Here is a 20503-nt window from a genome sequence, read left to right as displayed (position 1 = left end):
GACTACAGTCATTACTCATCTCCCAAGTGTTACATCCTCCACTTGTATAAAGTAGAATCAATGCCATCAGGTGCTCAGCAATAATGGCGACTGCCTACATACGCTTTTTCTTCAGTTTATATTGTAAAAAATATATATTTTCACACTGTTTTAATAAAGTGATAAAGCAAAGGTTATTGGATACTTTGGGTCGTATGTTGATGAAAAAGTGAAAATTGGTAATTTCAACAAGTTCATGACATGAGCACAGTTAACCAGATCTCAAGATCTCAAGACAAGGATAAACACGGGAAGGATAATGTCTCATAAAAATGTAAAATGGCTCAAAAAGAAACATTATCAATTTATATTCAAACCACAAACTTAAAATGAAGTACTTGATTTAAACATTTGAAATACGTCATTTCTTTCAATGTGACCTCAAGTGAACACTTACTACCAGACATACAATTGAAATTCAGAGAAAATAGCACAGTTGGAGAGGAACATTATAAAATCAGGTTAAGTGCATCTTTGCTTATTTCATTCCTTAAGTGCACTCTCTACATCAGCTCATTCCATGTAAATCTGACATTGTGATCAATACATTTCAAGACCTGATATACAGAAAGATGTGTATTCGGAGAGTGAAGTCACCAGTGTTATCTAACAATGGAAGCAGCTATCTTCCATTAGTGCCGATAAATACGTCACATCATCTGAACAGAAAAAATGATCTTGTGTATAACCATGGTTCATTAAAATTAGATTCATTGAGAAACAAGCATTACGTCATAGTGTGATATGGTGAATAATAATGTGCCGTTAATGGGAATGCACAGTCTCATTTTGTACTGGACTTCATGGTGCAATAAATTTTTGTTTTCAGGACGATGATGTAATCTGCATTTTTTTTAAATCATGCCACATAAGTTTAACACTGAACTTTTAACAAAACTTCACTATCAATAAGGCTCTGTCCAAATACATTTGTTGTACACATTTATCTTGAACATACAGTATGTCATAGAGTGACATATCCAACATTTATGACTAAGTAGTTGCTTCCATCTGCCACTGACTACACACTGTATGTTTAAAAAGAGTGGATGACTACAGTTTCTAATATAGTTGAAATAAAGATTTATCGATGATGCTCTTTTCATATATATTTGGCTGAAGTCAACTATGGGAACATTAACAGATATGTCAGGAAGGGCTTTTATACATAGACGGGATGTGAATAGAGTAGACATGAGCAAATCAGTTTTGCACAAATAACGTTTGCTACAAAATTTTCTAAAGTTATCGAAGTTTGTGAATGTGAATAATTTGTAATTCATTTCAGACAAATTGCCCATAGCCACAACCAAATGACAGCATAAAACAAAAAGGAAGGATCACATGACCTAGGGTGCAGGCATTCAGATACCTTCACAGTGCCTTGTAGTAACCCCAATCAATACCACAGCCAATCATGAGGGACTACACTTGTGAGGTCTCAGTCCTTCTCAGCCCTTATTCACATATGGTAAGGTTTTAATACTAGAGGTTAGGACCGTCCCAAATAGGATCACCTTGACATGGTGGGGTGACTTTTACATTTTTTTGATCAAAATTATGTTAACTAACACCCTATATTATTTTCATGCACTATTGCTATTTATTTACGGCAGGGTATTTGCTTATATTGGTTTTATCTTAAGTTGTTACATAATGAGGATTGGTGTTTTAGCAGAAGAGAATAAATTCAAGAACAAGAAATTGATACAGTAGCCTCATACTGTGCCACATCTTCACACTCCTCTTTGGCTTTCCCAGGATGTCCCAAAGTGTCACCCCATGACTTGGGATAACCTTCAAGAGACCTCCCCCACACATCGGTTAGCAATCCCATTAAGATTTAGAGTATGGGATGAGGTGAAGTACCTGACTTGTTTTATCTCCCCCTTCCTGGCGGGACACAATGACTTATCAGCATTATGAGCATGGTCTTGGGTGGGTATGAGCAAGGTCTACCATCATCTCTTCACTGAATGTGTCAAACCATTCCCTGTTTCAAAAGGAAAGCTATGTTTTACCCCAATTGCATGACACAGAACTCATTATTTTGCACCTGTGTAGTGACTGCTTTTGCCACACCCAGTATTGCTGAATTTTCTGTGTTAAGCTATTATTGTTTAAATACATCAAGCCACCATTTATTCTAAGTCAGTATGTGAGAATATAGGGAGGCACAGTGCTCAATTTTCAGCACAAGCTCAGCAGTGTCACATTTAAAAATGTGAGATGAAAGAAAGAATGGCAATTGACTGGATAACATAAAAGAAAACACATGCCACGTCATCTGCTGTTAAAGCACCACTCCAGCATTTTTTTTATTTATTGCAGTGCTGGAGTGGTGCTACTAAGCTAAGTTCCCTGACCCAAGTCTTATACTTACTAGCCGCCGTCTTCTTCTATTATCGGCACCGCTTCAGTCGGTCTTCTGCAAGTTGTGACCTGCCGGAACGCTCCAGTGTTTGCTGGACTATCCGTAAGTCACAATTCAATGTAAGTCTAGGAGAGCCAGAACGAGGCAAGAATGAGGCTGTAATAGACTTGCATTGAGACCTAGTTGCTGTCACAGGATGGCGGATTGGGACAAGATTGGCGCCAGGAAGAGTTGAAGACAGCAGCTGGTAAGTATAATACTAGGGTCAGGGAACATACATTAGTGGCACCACTCCAGCACTGAAATAAGAAAAAAAGCAGGACTAGGGCTTTAAGGATGTCGGAGGCTGAAGGGAAAATAGCAGCAGTAAAACTGTAGACACTGGACAGTAGTAGCAGAACCAGGCAATAGTTACCCGTTGACTCTGGTAGGCATATTATTTAATTTAAATTAAATATTTTTAAAATATTATTTCATATTTTAAAAATGTATATTTTATTATTAAAAATAAAAGAATAATATTAGTTTAAGAAAATTACATTTTTAATAAAAAAAAGCATCATAAAATGTCTCCTTGTGCATTAAACTAACTGTTGGATAGCACATTTTACCTTACGTTTACCCAAAAGTCATATATGTGATGTCACTAGATGATTTTGCTTTAAAAAGCTTAAAAGGGAGTGGATATAGTCCTAGGAGACCTCAGAGAGTCAAACATTTAGTTTCAAGAAACTTGTAGCCTTTGGAGCACGTTTAGCCAAATTGTTCAAATCAAACCCAAAACAAATTTTGAGAAATTCACTCATCTCTATAACAAATTTTAGTGGCTTAAAATGTCTCCACTATGCACATTTCTATGGGACTTACCAGCATCTCTGTCTCTGTTACAGTAGTCAGGTGAATTTTCAAAGTATACCAGGTCATTGGTAGTTGGTTTGTTAAATCTTTTATTTGCCACTGTAAATCCTGTACCATCTTGATTCATAACAACTTGTATGGCGCCATTGTATTTTTTTCTCAATAAATCTCCAGATTTTCGAAAATCCCCCATAGTCAACCAGCATGTCCTTAAAGTACAAGACCCGCTCACTCCATGGCACTTGCACTCCTTTGTCATAAACCTCTTTACAGCCTGTGGTGGGTAAACAGATTATGATGAGACGTCTTATTATTTGATTTACTTTATATGTGGAATTAATGTTAGTTACATACTACATACTGTAATTTTGCACATTTGCTACAAACACTTTCACCTAAAATTTAGAACAACATATTTGCTTGATAATGTTATTGTTCAAGGTGACTGATCTCAGTACAATGAATTCTACTAGTTACTGAAAGATCTTAAGGCTATGTACACACGATGCAGAAATGGTCCTGATTTTTTCCTGAGTGTTTCCGCATCTCCCTGGCAGAAAAAACACATGCGGATTGTACATGCATTTTTCCTGCCAGGGACAAGCGGAAGTGAAGCGTTCTTCACATGCATTTCCGCATGCGGGTTGACAAGCGCTTTCCAAGCGATTTTAGCATCACTTGGAAAGTGCTTGACAACCTGGTCACACTATATAAATCCACGCAACCGGCATGGATTTATATAGTGTGACCATAAAGAATGTTAAAAAATAAAAAAATAAATCTATACTTACTTTCTGATGGCCCCCGGAGTCTTTATTCGCTCCGTCCTGGCTTGCCGGCAGCTCGCGGTACACTGAAGGACCTGCCGTCACATGACTAAATGACGTCAGCGCAGGTCCTTCAGTCCACCGCGATCTGCCGGCAAGCGAAGACAAGGAGACCGGGGGCCATCAGAAGGTAAATATAATATTTATTTTATTCTTTTTTTTACAGGTTCTATGGTACCTGGGTCTGGAGGAAAGTCTCCTCTCCTCCAGATCCGGGTACCATCCGCACATTGAAACGCATGGATTCCGCATCTGCAGATGCAGTGATGCGGATTACATGCGTTCCAATGCAAGTCAATGGCGAAAACGCAGCGCTTCCGCAAAATAATCGGTAGTGCTGCGTTTTTTTCCGCAATGATAACCTGCAGTGGAAATTTCCGCAGCATGTGCACAGCACATGCGGATTATCATTGGGGAACATGGCAGACCTTCGACCATGCGTTTTTTAAGCGTTTCTGCAGCGTTTTTGCCGCTGTGGAAACGCTTAAAAAAGGCATCGTGGGCACACAGCCTAAGAGAAATTTACTGCATCACACAAAAGCACTATAAAAGGTATAAAAAAAAGTAAATTATATTTTCTAGGTTTGCTCTTGACACCCTAAAATGTCAGGTAAATTAATACTTTTCTGCCAACTCTGTTGTTGTGAAGGTTCATGAGGGCTCTTGCATCTTTTCCTTTCTTCTCTCTTGCATCCACAAATGATCTAGCAAATCTGATACCATACTCTATGTTATCACTGCAGCCACCCCAGTCGAAGCTGCCTCTGCTGTCCTTAGAAGAACCTTTTTTCTTTGGATCACAGGAGCAGGACTTCAGTTCTCCTTGACTGCAAGCCCTTGTGATGGCAAACACTACTCCAGCAGAAGAGATGGCATACACGAAGGCTGACTCTCGGCTGCCTAAAAACAAATAAAAAATATGTAGTCAGATTATGCAGTTATATATTATTTTCTGTGCATCTTATTCTACAATCTGTAACTTTGTATAAAGAGGGGCAGAGGTAACACAGGATTGAGGAACGGCAGACTTAGAATCTCTATTCTAGTGATCGGTTATAAAGGGTTTGTCAATGAAAATGCTCCATATTACCGTAGAAAATACTGCTTTAGTTTCAATATTGCTTTTGCACAGATAAGTATACTAAAAATGTTGCTTTATCTTCATTACAAAGGCTATTGTGTGACACATATTGGTTTGCCCACTTTAGAGGCTGACTACAACACTGCTATGGGCTCCATGAAGGACATAGCTTAACTCCTGCTTCTTCCAAACATAAAGCACTGTTATTTTTCTACAGCCACTAAGGGAAAGATCTGACTGCATAGACATTTTTACAGTTTTCATTGAAGAGGCTGTCCTGTGAAAACATGTGATCACTTATCTATTGGATAGGTGATAACTTGTTGCATGGTAGTGGTCCCACTACCTACTAGGATCCAATGGGCAGAACAAGGAACTTTTATTTCCATTAGAATTCAGTGGAAGTACGCATGTGAAGACCTGCTTTCCATTCATTCTCTATGGAGCTGCCAAGTGCTGCTCTCGGATTTTCCAGTATCTCTGTATAGAATAAATGGTCAGGCGTCCAAGCTGCCTTGCCATTTTGTAATGGTGATAAAAGTTTCCTGTCTGGGATAAAAATTCCCCATTCTGACAATCCATGCGGGTCCCAGCAATGGGACACCCACCATTCATCAAGTTATCACCTATCCTGTGGATAAATGATGACTAGTGTTGAGCATTCCGATACTGAAATATCGGGTATCGACCGATATTCGCGGTATTGGAGTTCCAATACTGAGTTACGATACTTTTAGAATATCGAATACCGGAATCGGAAGTTCCCATAATGCCTGCGCTCTGCAGTGTCTCTAAAGGATGACAAGCTGGATGGCAGCGCTCAGCTTACTGTACTTGTCATTTAGTGTTAAAGGATTTATTAAAAAAAATAGTAGTGTTTTCATGCACCGTCTCTTTAAAAAAGCCGGGCAGCAATTCAGCATCGGTACCCGACAATTTAGAATAGAAAGAATAGAGCATCACACATAGATTAGATACATAGAAACATGTCAGTCACATATATAAGAAGTACAGTGATAGTGTTGATTACTGTACTTGTCATTTAGTGTTAAAATAAAGGATTTATTAAAAAAAAAAATTGGCGTGGGTTCCCCGTAATTTTAGTCTCTAGCGGAGATTAAGCAGACGGCTGGGGCTGATGTTTGAAGCCTGGGAAGGGGGTAATACCCACGGAGATTCCCAGGCTATTAATATCAGCCCCCAGCTGAATACCTAGCCTTTACTAGCTATTAAAATGGGGGACCCCCAAAAAATGACATGGAGTCCCCCCAATTTTAATAGCTAGCAAAGGCTAGGCAGACCGCTGGGGGCTGATATTAATAGCCCAGGAAGGGTTCCATGAATATTGGCCCCCTCCCAGGCTAGAAACAGCAGCCGTCAGCCGCCCCAGAAATGGCGCATCCATAGGATGCGCCAATTCTGGCACTTAGCCTCGCTCTTCCCACTGCCCTGTAGCAGTGGCAGTGGGGTAATAGGGCTGAGGTTGATGTCAGCTTATAATGCCAGCTGACATCAAGCCCAGGTTAGTAATGGAGAGGCGTCTATAAGACACCCCCATTACTAACCCCATAGTCAAAGTTAAAAAAAAACACAAACACTCAGAATAAAGTCCTTTAATTGAAATAAACACACAATTCTTTATTGTTCTAAATTAAACCATACTTACCATCATGCCCATTCCAGCTGAAGCCAACGATCTCCTGCAATAAAAGTAAAATAATAAACCAACATCATCCTTACCTTTCCATGGTTTCCACGACGGCTCCAGCTCTGCTACATTCACATGACAGGCTGGATCGCAGCCGAAAGCTGCCATCCAGCTTGCCATGCCGCAGACACTGAGAAGTGCAGGCATGCTTGCGCTCCTCAGTGTCTGGCTGTGACGGCATCCATATGAGCCGAGGTCACATCCAATGAACTCAGCTCACCTCATGCACGTCACTGACAGCGTGGGAAAATTCTCCTGCGCTCATGCGCTCAGCGCTTGAGCAGGAGAATTCTCCCACGCAGGGATGGCATTGAGATGACAGGCTGGATCGCAGCTGAGCACTGCCATCCAGCTTGTCATCCTTCAGAGACACTGCAGAAGGATGGCATGCTGGATGGCAGCGCTCAACTGCGATCCAGCCTGTCATCTCAATACCATCCCAGCGTGGGAGAATTCTCCTGCTCAAGCGCTGAGCGCAGGAGAATTTTCCCACGCTGTCAGTGACGTGCATGAGGTGAGCTGAGTTCATTGGACATGAGCTCACCTCATGCACGTCACTGACAGAGTGGGAAAATTCTCCTGCGCTCAGCGCTTCAGCAGGAGAATTCTCTCACGCTCACTGCAAGCGCAGGAGAATTCTCCCACTCTGTCAGTGACGTGCATGAGGTGAGCTGAGTTCATTGGACATGACCTCAGCTCATCTGGATGCTGTCACAGCCAGACACTGAGGACGCAAGCTTTCGGTCTGCAATCCAGCCTGTCATGTGAATGTAGCAGAGCTGGAGCAGTCCTGGGAACCATGGAAAGGTAAGGATGAGGTTGCTTTATTATTTTACTTTTATTGCAGGAGATCGTTGGCTTCAGCTGGAATGGGCGTGATGGTCAGTATGGTTTAATTTAGAACAATAAAGAATTGTGTGTTTATTTCAATTAAAGGACTTTATTCTGGGTGTTTGTGTTTTTTTTAACTTTGACTATGGGGTTAGTAATGGGGGTGTCTTATAGACGCCTCTCCATTACTAACCTGGGCTTGATGTCAGCTGGCATTATAAGCTGACATCAACCTCAGCCCTATTACCCCACTTCCACCGCTACAGGGCAGTGGGAAGAGTGAGGCTAAGTGCCAGAATTGGTGCATCCTATGAATGCGCCATTTCTGGGGCGGCTGAGGGCTGGTGTTTCTAGCCTGGGAGGGGGCCAATATTCATGGCACCCTTCCTGGGCTATTAATATCAGCCCCCAGCTGTCTGCCTAGCCTTTGCTAGCTATTAAAATAGGAGGGACCCCCCGTCATTTTTTTGGGGGTCCCCCATTTTAATAGCTAGTAAAGGCTAGGTATTCAGCTGGGGGCTGATAATAGTAGCCTGGGAAGCTCTGTGGGTATTACCCCCTTCCCAGGCTTCAAACATCAGCCCCAGCCATCTGCTTAACCTCTGCTAGAGACTAAAATTATGGGGAACCCCACGCCAATTTTTTTTTTCAATAAATCCTTTATTTTAACACTAAATGACAAGTACAGTAAGCAACACTGTCACTGTACTTCTTATATATTTGATTGACATGTTTCTATCTATCTAATCTATGTGTGATGCTCTATTCTTTCTGTTCTAAATTGTCGGGTACCGGTGTCTGCCGCTGCTGAATTGCCGGCTTTTCATGTAATACATTCTACATTATTCTTAGTTGTTTTCCTTCATGTAGAATTAACCTACAAGGAAAGAAAGGGTTTATTTTCATTCCGATATTTGTGTCCCATTGACTTGCATTGGTTTCCGGTATCGGAATCGGCGATATCCGATATTTTTTGGGTATCGGTCCGATCCAATCCGATACGATATTTCCCGATATTGGAAGGTATCGCTTAACACTAATGATGACTTGTTTTCATAGGATAAACTCTTTAAGTTCAATGGTACAGTTGAAACCAGAAGCTTACATACACTATATAAAAAGACACATGCATGTTTTTCTCAATATCTGGCATGAAATCAGAATAAACCTTTCCCGTTTTAGGTCAATTAGGATTACCATCATTTTTAATATTTGCCAAATGCCAGAATAATGAGAGAGAGAGAATGTTTTAAGGCATTTTTATTAATTACTGCAAAGTCAAAAGTTTACATACACTAAGATTACTATGCCTTTAAACAATTCTGGACTGCCCATATGATGATGTCATGTGTTTGAAAGCTTCTGAGTTAATTAGACACACACCTGTGGATGTATGTTAATGCACACCTGAAACACACTGCTTCTTTGTGTAGCATCATGGGAAAGTCTAAGGAAATCAGCCAAGATATCAGGAAGAGAATTGTGGACTTGCACAAGTCTGGCTCATCCTTGGGTACAATTTCAAGATACCTGAAGGTGCCTCATTCATCTGTACAAACAATTATACACAAGTACAAGCAAGATGGGAATGTCCAACCATCATACCGCTCAGGAAGGAGACGGGTTCTGTGTCCCAGAGATGAACGTGCTTTGGTCCGACATGTGCATATCACCCCAAGGACAAAAAAATACCTTGTGAAGATGATGGCGGAAGCTAGTAAGATTGTGTTAATATCCCCAGTGAAACAAGTACTGTATTAACATGGGCTGAAAGGCCACTCTGCCAGGAAGAAGCCATTACTCCAAAAGAAACATGAAAAAAGCCAGATTAATGTTTGCAAATGCACACAGGAACACAGACCTTCATTTTTGGAAACATGTCCTGTGGTCTGATGAAACTAAAATGCATCTTTTTGGGCATAATGACCATCGTTAAGTTTGGAGGAAAAAGGGAGAAGATTGGAAGCCTAAAAACCCCATCCCAACTGTGAAACATGGGAGTGGCAGCATCATGTTGTGGGGTTGTTTTGCTGCAGGAGGGAATTGTGCACTTCACAAAATAGATGGGATAATGAGAAAAGAAGATTATGTGGCACCAGGAAGTTAAAGCTTGGGTGGAAATGGGTCTTCCAAATGGACAATGCCTGACCCGAAGCATACTGCCAAAATGGTAAAAAAGTGGTTTAAGGATAACAAAGTCAATGTTTTGGAGTGGCCATGACAAAGCCCTGATCTCAATCTTATTGAAAATTTATGGGTAGCGCTGAAAAGGCAGGTGCGAGCAAGGCGACCTACATACCTGGATCAGTTACACCAGTTTTGTCAGGAGGAATGGGCCCAAATTCTGACCAACTATTGTGCGAAGCTTGCGAAAGGATATCTCAAACATTTGACCCAAGACATTCAGTTTAAGGGCAATGGTACCAAATACTAATGAAATGTATGTAAACTTTTGACTTTGCAGTAAGTAATAAAAATGCCTTAAAACATTCTCTCTCATTATTCTGGCATTTGGCAATTAAAAATTATGCTAATCCCTATTGACCTAAAACGGGAAAGGTTTATTCTGAATTCATGTCAGATATTGAGAAAAACATGCATATGTTTATTTTTATATAATGTATGTAAACTTTTGGTTTCAACTGTAGATGTATAAATTTCCATGGAGTGAGCTACCACTAGTGGTGGCTGGACGTAGTTAGGTTTACCATGTACTGTATAAAGGGAAGAGAAACTATGAGTTAGGGCTGTATGGGAAAATGTATCAATGTATTTCTATCTGTCTGATGTAAATACACTGAAAAATATGGAGTTTGGTGTTCAAACTGAGCATCATCTTTAATGAAACATCTGATCTACTTTTTCCGGCATTCAAGTCAAGTAAAGTTGGGAAGAATTCACAGTCGTACCAAGAGTGACTTGAATTCAGAAAATTCCTACACTTTTCTAGTTAGAAAACTGCAGGAAAAGGACCTAACATTATTAGCCTTCAACAAATCTGTTACCTGGGGAGGAGTTAAGATATTGGCAAAGTGCACCTGTCTAAGCAAAACTTCTATAAAGATCTATTACAAATTTACTCTGAACATTAATGTAAGAAAAACAATTACATTTTTAAGGGCTCTCAGTAGGACATGGGACCCCAAGCTATAGGGCCCTATGATTTCTGTGAACATCCCTGGTGACATGTGAAACTTCAGAAAGGAACACTGTTATTAAACAAGAACATATTTTTTAAGGATTTGAGTGTCTCAATGTCAAAAGTGCTTAGGAAAATGCAAAGTCACACCAGAAAACAACTGGGTGGAGAAAAGAATTGAAATTATACATTTTGCAGGCACAAACTTGAAACCAGTGTATCTAAACACTGTCCAAGTATTCAATTTGACTCATTATCCCAAACTGCAACACAGATCGAATAAAGGAAATATGAGAGCAAAGCACAAATATACCGAGAAAAATGATGTGTTATGTGACTAGTGGAATTTACAAAAATCCTTTCAGTGAACAAATAAATAATTTTTAAACCTTAACAACACTATTGGGTTTGGACCATGCCCACTGGGAACAAATAAATATCAAATTTTAATATAGAAAATATTACAAAAAATGTCAAATGTTTAGACAGTAATTACAAAGGTCAGAAAAGGTTTGTCCAAGCTTACTATAAGGATGGCCACACATTGAATGAACCAGTGCTGCTAGACTCTGTTCTCTTTCAATATACTGTAAATTAATCTCCTGAGCTTAAAACACTTGATCAATAGGGCTGCTGGGTGTTGGAACCCCACCGATCTAATATTTGTCACCTATTCTAAGGATCAGCTGTTTTTAGCTCCAGTTTTTAGCTAAAAATGAATAGAGTCACAGTTCAAGTGAGAATGTAGCTGTGAATTACATCTCTCTTTCCATTATTGGTCACATAGTCACAGTGGTATTACCCAAGGCAATAGTATATTTAAGGGGTTCTTCAAGAAGGAGATACAATGGTGTCCTTGATATAATTCAAACTGCAGCCCGTCCTAGTTAGGTGTCAGGATGGGCTTCAAATTGACGAGATACAGCTCTCGAGACCTGTGTCTCAACTGACAAGAGCAGTATCACACATACGGCGGCCGGGAGCAGGCTGCAATATGTGAAGAAATATGTTTCAACCCACATTGTGTTTGGCAAGGAGATCTTCAGCTTCATCCTCCTTCGTCATTCTACTTTATAGCAGTACATAGAGACTGACTGCGCCCAATGAGAAAACAAACACTGAAGAGGATGAAGCTGGAGATAACCCGTTGTTGTGCTCAGCGAGGAAGAGAGATATTTCTTCACATATGACAGCCTTGCTCCCGGCTGACTGAGGTATTTGTGATATAGCTCTTGTCATTGAGACTCAGGTCTCGGGAGCCGTATATCTTCAGTCTGCAGCTCGTACAGACACGTGACTAGGGTGGGTTGCAGTTTCAATTATATCCAGGATGCCATTTTATCTCATTCTCTGAGAACCCCTTGAATGTGCATCAAGTACCTGAGGCCCTTAACTTTCTATTATGTCAAGGTGTAGGACAGAAGTTTAACTTAAGTATTTAAGTACAGAAAATAATAAAAGGTATTACCTTAAAGGGAACCAGTCACATGATTCCGGCTGCACAAACAATGGGCAACATGAATCAGAGCTTGGATGCATGATTGAAGCCAGGTATGTTTTCAGAGAAAATATTGTTAGAATATCCAGCCGGGGATCATAGGGAGAAAAAAACTAGTCTGGAATTGCCCCCGGCAGACTGTTTCCAATACAACTCCAGGTGATTGACAGGTCTCTCGCAATGGGAGCGACCTGTCAATCGCCTGCAGCAGCACTGGGATATGCCAGTTGTACCCAGAGATTCTAACAATACTTTCTTTAAAACCCTGGAGCGTTTCAGAAAAAAACATACCTGTCTGCAATTTTGCAGCTAGGCTCTGATTCATGCTACCTGTTGTTTGGGGAGTGTGATAGGTTACCTTTAAGTGTCCCATATAGTGTGCCTTATCTGAAGTGTGCGACTGTTTGACAGCTTTATTACATGTGAGGAATGCAAAAGAAACAATCATTCCTCACATGTAATAAAGCTGTCAAACTGTCGCAAATCATGCATGCGGGAGTGATTTAAACATAACACCGAGCAGCTGTAACTACTCGGTGCTCGCCCGAGCATACTCGGCGAAAGGGTTAACAGAACATACTCGCTCAACACTAATGGTAAGGTGTTATTTTACTTATAAGCTTCATTGAGCCATCTGTAAACAAACTGTTGCTTTGCATTGCCAAAAAGCTCCATTTTTGTTTCATCTGTCCACAGAACATTTTCCCAAAAGAATTGTGGTTTATCAAGGTACTCTTTGGCAAAGATCAGTCATTCCTTTTTATGTCTCTTCTTCAGCAATGATTTCTTCCTTGGCCTTTGCCCATACAGCTCCATTTGGTTTAGTGTGCGGCATATGGTACTTGTTGAAACCATGACCCCAGGATGATTGGGATCCTATCATGTCTGGCTAATTAAGATTGGGGAGCAATGTGATGATACAGCCTATAATCTTAATAAGCCAGACGTTTAGATTTGTTAATCCAAGAGAAATACACTATTGTGTTTCTGTTGACTTATAATTGTATGTGTATTTCTGTGGCTGGTCAAGAATGTCATACTATTTGTATAAAACTGAATGTTGACTTATCTTTGTTTGGAAACAATGATGTTGATTTAAAGAGCCCACTGTATGCCAACTTTGTAAATTTATTAGCTCAAACAATGAGATCTGAGTGCTGCCCTTCCCCCCAACCTGTGACTGATGACCTTACACAGATGTAAATATAAACAGAGATGTCTGTTGTGTTGGAAGCAGAATCAAGGAGCATCAGAAAGACTTTACAGGGAGAATGAGAGACATCCTTCAGGAAAGTAGATGGATTGCATGGTAGCTCCATCCAAAGAGACACAGATTTGGATTCTATATGATTCTAGCCTAAGGGTATTGGCCCTGACTGCAAAGATTCGGATATGCTCCACTGACCATCAGAGAGACATGGATACATTTTTGGGAGATCAGGTTGGGACGATGAAGTCACCTGGCCCCATGCATATGTTGTTTGGAGTGGTCAGGAGGGACCCACCAGTCGCCTGGAACCCATGGAGACATTTGGAGAAGCTAGATGGGGACCCACTGGTTATCTGGCCCCATGGAAACTCTCAGAGAGGCCAGAGTGGGACTCTCGGGTCTCCTGGCCTTGTACCTCAATGGGCTGCTAGCTTTCCAAGCTTGCAACTACCTTCTCTATGTGGGGACCAGCCAGAAGAGGGGGGCCGCTGGTTGAGGTAGTTGACCCTGGAAGTCCCAAATTCGCAGCTGTTCTATCCCAGGCGGGTGGAAGGGTGAGACTGTCTAATGTTGTACCATCTTGGATATTTGCTGGGACTGTTCTGTGTGTTTATTGTCCTGCTTTGTGGTTCAAAAAAGTATTGCCATGCTGTTCTACCCTCACCCTGTGTTGTCTGAGTAGCGTTATGCCCACAGAAGACCCCGGGTCTTCACAACTGCGCAATGTTTGAAACTGGGATACCAAGGTCTTTGGAGATGGCCTTATATCCCTTGAAAGTCTTGTGTTTGCTAATAATAGGAATAATAATAATTCCTCAGACAGCTCCTTTGTCTTCACCATTGTGACAAAAGGAACAGAGCCTACCATGTGGCTTTTTAAAACACTGAAGTCATCATTCATTGGCTAATTCATGTCACATGGGCACCGACAATTAATTACAGGTGAATCTCTTTTGTAATTTACCACAGGCAAGTCAAAATGTGCTTCCATACTAAATTAATGTAAAGGGTGCCAATACCAGTGTCACAGCAAGCTTTAGGTTTTTCTATTGTCCACTCACATTGTTTTTTTGTTTTAAATTATTGTTTATCATTTGCTCTTTTGGATTCAACACGAGTGCACTATACAAAAAAACTGTTTCACTTGATCCATTTTTTCAGGAGATATTCCACATTATGTACTTAAACCTCAAGGGTGCCAATAACGATAAGCAGGACTGCACATATAAGGAAAATTTACCTGAGTTTTCACTTTCAGACCTAAGGAAAGCATCAGTGACCGTGGAATGTTAAACTAACCTATTATGTCCATTTTACTAATTACATATATTCTTCCCATAGTTTCACTATTTGTCAATGTTCTATAGTGACACTAAATGAAGTACCAAATTTTGCAAAAGAGCCCAGGAAATAAAGATGAATTTGTCAAGATTCGAAATTTGTGCATGACTCCGTCTAACGGCAGACTGCTATGGGAACATTTTGGTGTTTAGTTAGTTAAGCACAAGACCACATCCTCAGCGATCAGTCACTGTTACTTCAAATTACTGGGCTCCCATGGAAAATCTGTACACTGTTCCATTTACAATACTGATGTGTTCATATGTCACGGATGGACCCACTGAGGTTCCAGGGCCCCACTGCAACTCTTATCACTGCAAATCCTTTAAAAACATATCATACTGCTAATTCCAGCCATGTCAGCATCATAAAATATTAGATACAAGTTTACATTAATACCACGTCTCTAACTTTTCCTTTCAGTGAATATCTTGCAACGACAACCATTTAAAAATTGGCAATCAGCCATGGTTATGTCATCTTTAACTTCCATCAACTAGCTGGTTGCAGACAGAAGCAGATTTAAGAATACATTGCCAGCTACTATATAGGGGATATGCCCTCTATTATGGCCTTACTTTTTTTTTAAGGGATACCAGTGGAGGTTGTCACCATGAGACAATCCCTTTACTCTGCTAAAATGAAAAGTAATTTGTGTAATGACAAGAAATATTTTTTTAGCACTATATAGACTATATAGGAAGCATGGCATTGCCCACAGCTTACTAGGCATACAACAATTTAGTTTACAAATTTGAAACAACTACCCAGCTATAAAAACAAATGGATTTTAACAAACTTACTGCGTAAAATTAGTTTTCCAAATAAGCTTTGATCTCGTTCATGTGTGTTGCAATTCCAGCGATGATGTCGAAACTGATGCTGACACTCTGCTGTCCACTCACTCACACCTACACCAATAACATACATGATTTCAGGATAGCGCTGACACAGTTGCCTCTGCCGAGTTACCAAACCAGGTACATTATTGCACATTACTCGGGATGAAGCAGAAGAGGAACCAACAGCTCCCATGTACCTGCCCAGAGAAAGAAAAAAAATATCAAATAATGAAATAATTGCATTGTTAAATATAAGGATGTATGAGACCTATCAGAAAGTCACACAAACTTAAAAGGGTTTTCTCACAAGCAAAGTTAATTTCAATCAATAGATTTTGGAATAGAAATAAGTTACAGAATTGCATGTGTTAAAAAAAATGTTCCTGTGCTGAGATAATCTTATAAAAGTGCCCCTGCTGTGTACTGTGTAATGGCTGTGTGTGACCGTGCAGGAACATGGTCTGATCATACCACATCTCCTGGGCAGGGGAGGACGCAAAAGAGTATACAGACATTACAGCATGGTTAGGCACGTTAAGAAAAAGGCATTACTCAGTACATAGCAGGAACACATATATAAGACTACCTTAGCACAGGAACATTTTTTATTAACACATCCAATTGTGGAACCTATTTTTATTCCAAAATGTATCAATTAAAATGTACTTTGTTCATGGGAAAACCCCATTAAAATGTTGTCTGTCAATGCACACTTTTTTCCTTTGGGAGGTGAGCGGCACTGATTATGTTGCAGCTACACATACAGCACAGACCAAAAGTTTGGACACACCTTCTCATTTAAAGATTTTTCTGTATTTTCATGACTATGAAAATTGTACATTCACACTGAAGGCATCAAAACTATGAATTAACACATGTGGAATTATATACTTAACAAAAAAGTGTGAAACAACTGAAAATATGTCTTATATTCTAGGTTCTTCAAAGTAGCCACCTTTTGCTTTGATGACTGCTTTGCACACTCTTGGCATTCTCTTGATGAAAATACAGAAAAATCTTTAAATGAGAAGGTGTGTCCAAACTTTTGGACTGTACTGTACCTACACAGGACACGTGTACAAGTAGATATCGTTCATTTATCATGCATGTGTCCTATTAAGATGAATAGGGCGGTTGGACAATACCTGTCGATTGTGCACGAGTTTAGTCATTAGTTCTACATGTTCATACATTGGTCTCTCAAGTGACAATATTAATTGGACGAAAAAAGAAATAGATGCACAACCAAATAGAACAGCAACTAGGGTGCTACAACTGCAAAGAACCGATAATGATCATAAAAACGGAGAAAAAAACAGTACAGAAAAGGTGCACACCCAGAGATACACATCAGTAATTTTTATTATAACACCATGTTACTCCTTGATTAAACACATTTAAAAACATGACCATCTCATAGACATATACACACCACTATACAACAATAAATATAATGAAAAAAGAAGAGTACAATGTATAATATAAGATCCCTCAAGATAGAAATGCTATCAATAGCATGCCAACATAACCATAGAGGCACTAATGGATCCAAAAATGAAATGGACAATAATAATCCCATCCAAAGCCAGATGATGACATATGCCACAGTATGCTGTAAAAAGGCAGATTCCTAAATATATAATAGTAAGTATTCAAACCATAAATAAACAATAATAACAGCCCTAATCACTCATATGAATATAAATGCAAATGAAGCACAAAAAAGTGCTAGCAGAAATGTCAGTTAGCAACTATGCATGTGTGCAACCATGGAAATATATGCACAAGGGATAATGCAAATAGAAATGGATATATCAATCGCATAGAATATAATCAATAAAATGCGCATGTTACAAGACCCATAGTGCCAAGGGAGAGATCAATGGGAGAATATATTTATATTAATTGGCTCTGGGACCACCATAGTAAGTTGAAAACATTGTAACTTCAGATCGGAACGCTATAAAAAATTAGTAATTGGTTTCAAAATAAGAACTAATGAAGATCAAATTGAAGAACTACAACCACTACAGAAACAAACAAGTCTTCTTGAGTTTAAACACAACTCCTAGACATGTTCAACTATATTTTTAGGACATTTTCTTTTTCACTGATTTATAAAGTTCAACTAGTTTTGCTTGTATATTAATTTTTGGCTCCTTGACAACTTTTCTGTGTTCCCCATGCAACAGTAGCAAAGACATTGCAGCCTCCATAAAATGCAACTCTCCAAAAAATTAAGACAGATTGGCCCAAATTCATCAAAAGTGTTTACGACAGATTTTTTCAGGATTCTGGAGTAAAAGACTTTGAAAAGTTGCTAATTTTTTGCAAAACACGAGGTTGCTTAAAAATGTTGCATATTTTGCCATTTATACACCAAATGATTGGAGTTGTAGTGGAAAGGGGTGTGGTGACTCCCACTCGTCTAATTCATGTTAAGCTGTAGCATACCTTACACCTAGTATCATATCTACCGGGAGGCAGAAGGTGCGGTCGCCCCGGGACCCATGCTCTGAGGGGCCCACCCGGTGTTACGCTACCCTGCTGCCGATGTAGTTATAGTTAAGCTCCCTACTGCTGTCTGCTCTGTAGAGTCCAGGGGCGAGCTGGACAGGGGGAGGCTGAAGAGCATAAGCCCACACACCCACATTGCACGCTGTGTGGGCGTGTTTGCTAAAGAGATGTTAGGGCGCACAGCGCTGCTTCTTCCCTCCAGAGAGGAGAAGGACAGGAGACAGGATGTAGCTGTAAGTAACAGCTCAAGCTGCTACCTGCACCTTGGGCAGGAGGTGTCAGCACTGTGAAGTAAGGAGGTGTCAGGACTCTGCTCACCTCCTGACAAGTCCCGGACAGATTCTTCTCTTTTAATTAGCAAAATAGCCCAAATGTGAAAAAGTGGGTGTAAGTGGGGAGGAGTCCCTCCCCTAAACACCCTTCTATACCGACTCACTGAGAACATTTTTTATCAGGAGAAAAACAGAGTCATCATGGCTTAGAAAAAAATATACATATTTTATTGAAGCAGTCTTCATTTAAAAATAGAATCAAAGAACATAGAAGTAAAGTGCAAGATAGACAATGAAGAGTCTGACCTGGCCAAACCCAGCCTGCTATCATGTTTGATCAAATTCATACAAATTTACAAGCAAAAAAAGACACCATAAAGATGGACAGAGCACCCATAGTCCCTGACTATTTAGGCAAGAATCAAAATGGAATGTATAACAAGCCTATAATTTATTAAAGGACGTAATGATGTCAGGGCTGGCAGGCTATTCCTAGACTGGCCACATGATGGCGCACTAAGTAGTGTACTGCAAAATGCAGTCAGACAGAGCCTGCTATATAAGGTGCTGCGTGCATGTGCAAATTAATATGAGATTCACAAATGATTATACATTAAGCCCCCCTTATAAGGGAGATGGAAAGTACCCCCAAGTTCCCCTGTGAGAAAAGTAACAGGGGAAGTGGACCTTTTACTTAATGGTAGCTGAGGTAGTGCTCTTACCAGAAACTGCAGGCCGTGGACCAACCGGTCGGATGGGAGTCCCAATGCGTCCCCCGACGCGCGTTTCGCGGCAATTGGGGCCGCTTTCTCAAGGGGCAGTCTCTCTGTTTTTCTCCTGATAAAAAAAAGATTCTTCTCTTTTATCTGCTGTTTTGCTATCTGAGGCACAGTGAGATTTATGGTGGCTGCTTGAACTTTTAAATAGATCAGTGTCTTTGTCAATGTGTGTGGACTGAGCATCACGCGATCTGTAAAAGACTTTAAAGCAGCTGGCATAAATCTCATGGTGCCTCAGAGCAACAGACAAGACTGGTCAGTATCGTGCACTGCACTGATAGACGTGACCCCGGCTGCAGGACACCACAGATGAGGATGTATGTCTCTTTCCTTCTTAAGACTATGTGCTCACGATGCAGAAACGCTCAGGATTTTTTCCTGAGCGTTTCTGCATCTCCCTGGCAGAAAAAAACGCATGCGGATTGTACATGCGTTTACCTGCCAGGGACATGCGGAAATGGAGCGCTATTCACTGACATTTCCGCATGCGGATTGACAAGCGCTTTCCAAGCGGTTAGCATCACGTGGAAAGTGCTTGACAACTAGGTCACACTATATAAATCCATGCAAACTGCATGGATTTATATAGTGTGACTGAGAGAGTGGTTAAAAATAAATGTATACTTACCCTCCGATGGCTCGCGCTGTCTTGTTTCGCTTGGTCCCGGCTGCCGGTAGCAGTGGATTGAAAGACCTACCGACGTCAGCGTTGCGTGACCCGTCACATGACTCTGACGTCAGCGCAGGTCCTTCAATCCACTGCAAAGTGCCGGGAAGCAAGCAGGAGCGCAGCGCGGGCCGCCAGAAGGTAAATATACATTTATTTTTTATTTTATTCTTTTTTTACAGATTTTTTAATGGTACCTGGGTGTGGAGGAGACTCTCCTCTCATCTACACCCGGGTACCATCCGCACATTAGAACGCTTGGATTACGCATCTACATATACAGTGATGCGTAATCCATGCGGTCTAATGCAAGTCAATGGCGGCGAAGACGCAGCACTTCCGCAAAATAATTGGTAGTGCTGCGTTTTTTTCTGCAATGATAATCCGCAGCGGAAATTTTCGCAGCATGTGCACAGCACATGCGGATTATCATTGGGGAACATTCTGCCCTTCTACCATGCGTTTTTAATGTGTTTCCGCAGCTGCAAAAACCATGCGGAAACGCATTAAAAACGCATCG

The 20503-nt window shown here is 40.6% G+C and overlaps 1 protein-coding gene across 1 annotated transcript in view; it reads right to left on the bottom strand.

The window, feature by feature from the left end:
- Positions 1 to 20503, bottom strand: part of WNT2 (Wnt family member 2) — a 149034-nt gene that overhangs the window by 78610 nt on the left and 49921 nt on the right. Inside the window, exons 2-4 of the mRNA XM_073651906.1 lie at positions 15710 to 15945; positions 4721 to 4998; positions 3281 to 3545 (exon numbers count right to left, since the gene is read on the bottom strand). Coding sequence (XP_073508007.1) covers positions 3281 to 3545; positions 4721 to 4998; positions 15710 to 15945 — 779 coding nt within the window. The remainder of the gene's footprint in view (positions 1 to 3280; positions 3546 to 4720; positions 4999 to 15709; positions 15946 to 20503) is intronic.

This window comes from Phyllobates terribilis, unplaced genomic scaffold (assembly GCF_046119375.1).
Source record: "Phyllobates terribilis strain yellow unplaced genomic scaffold, ASM4611937v1 Scaffold_11__3_contigs__length_659146591, whole genome shotgun sequence".
Classification (NCBI taxonomy): Eukaryota; Metazoa; Chordata; class Amphibia; order Anura; family Dendrobatidae; genus Phyllobates; species Phyllobates terribilis.
This window is presented reverse-complemented; position numbering and strand designations above follow the sequence as displayed.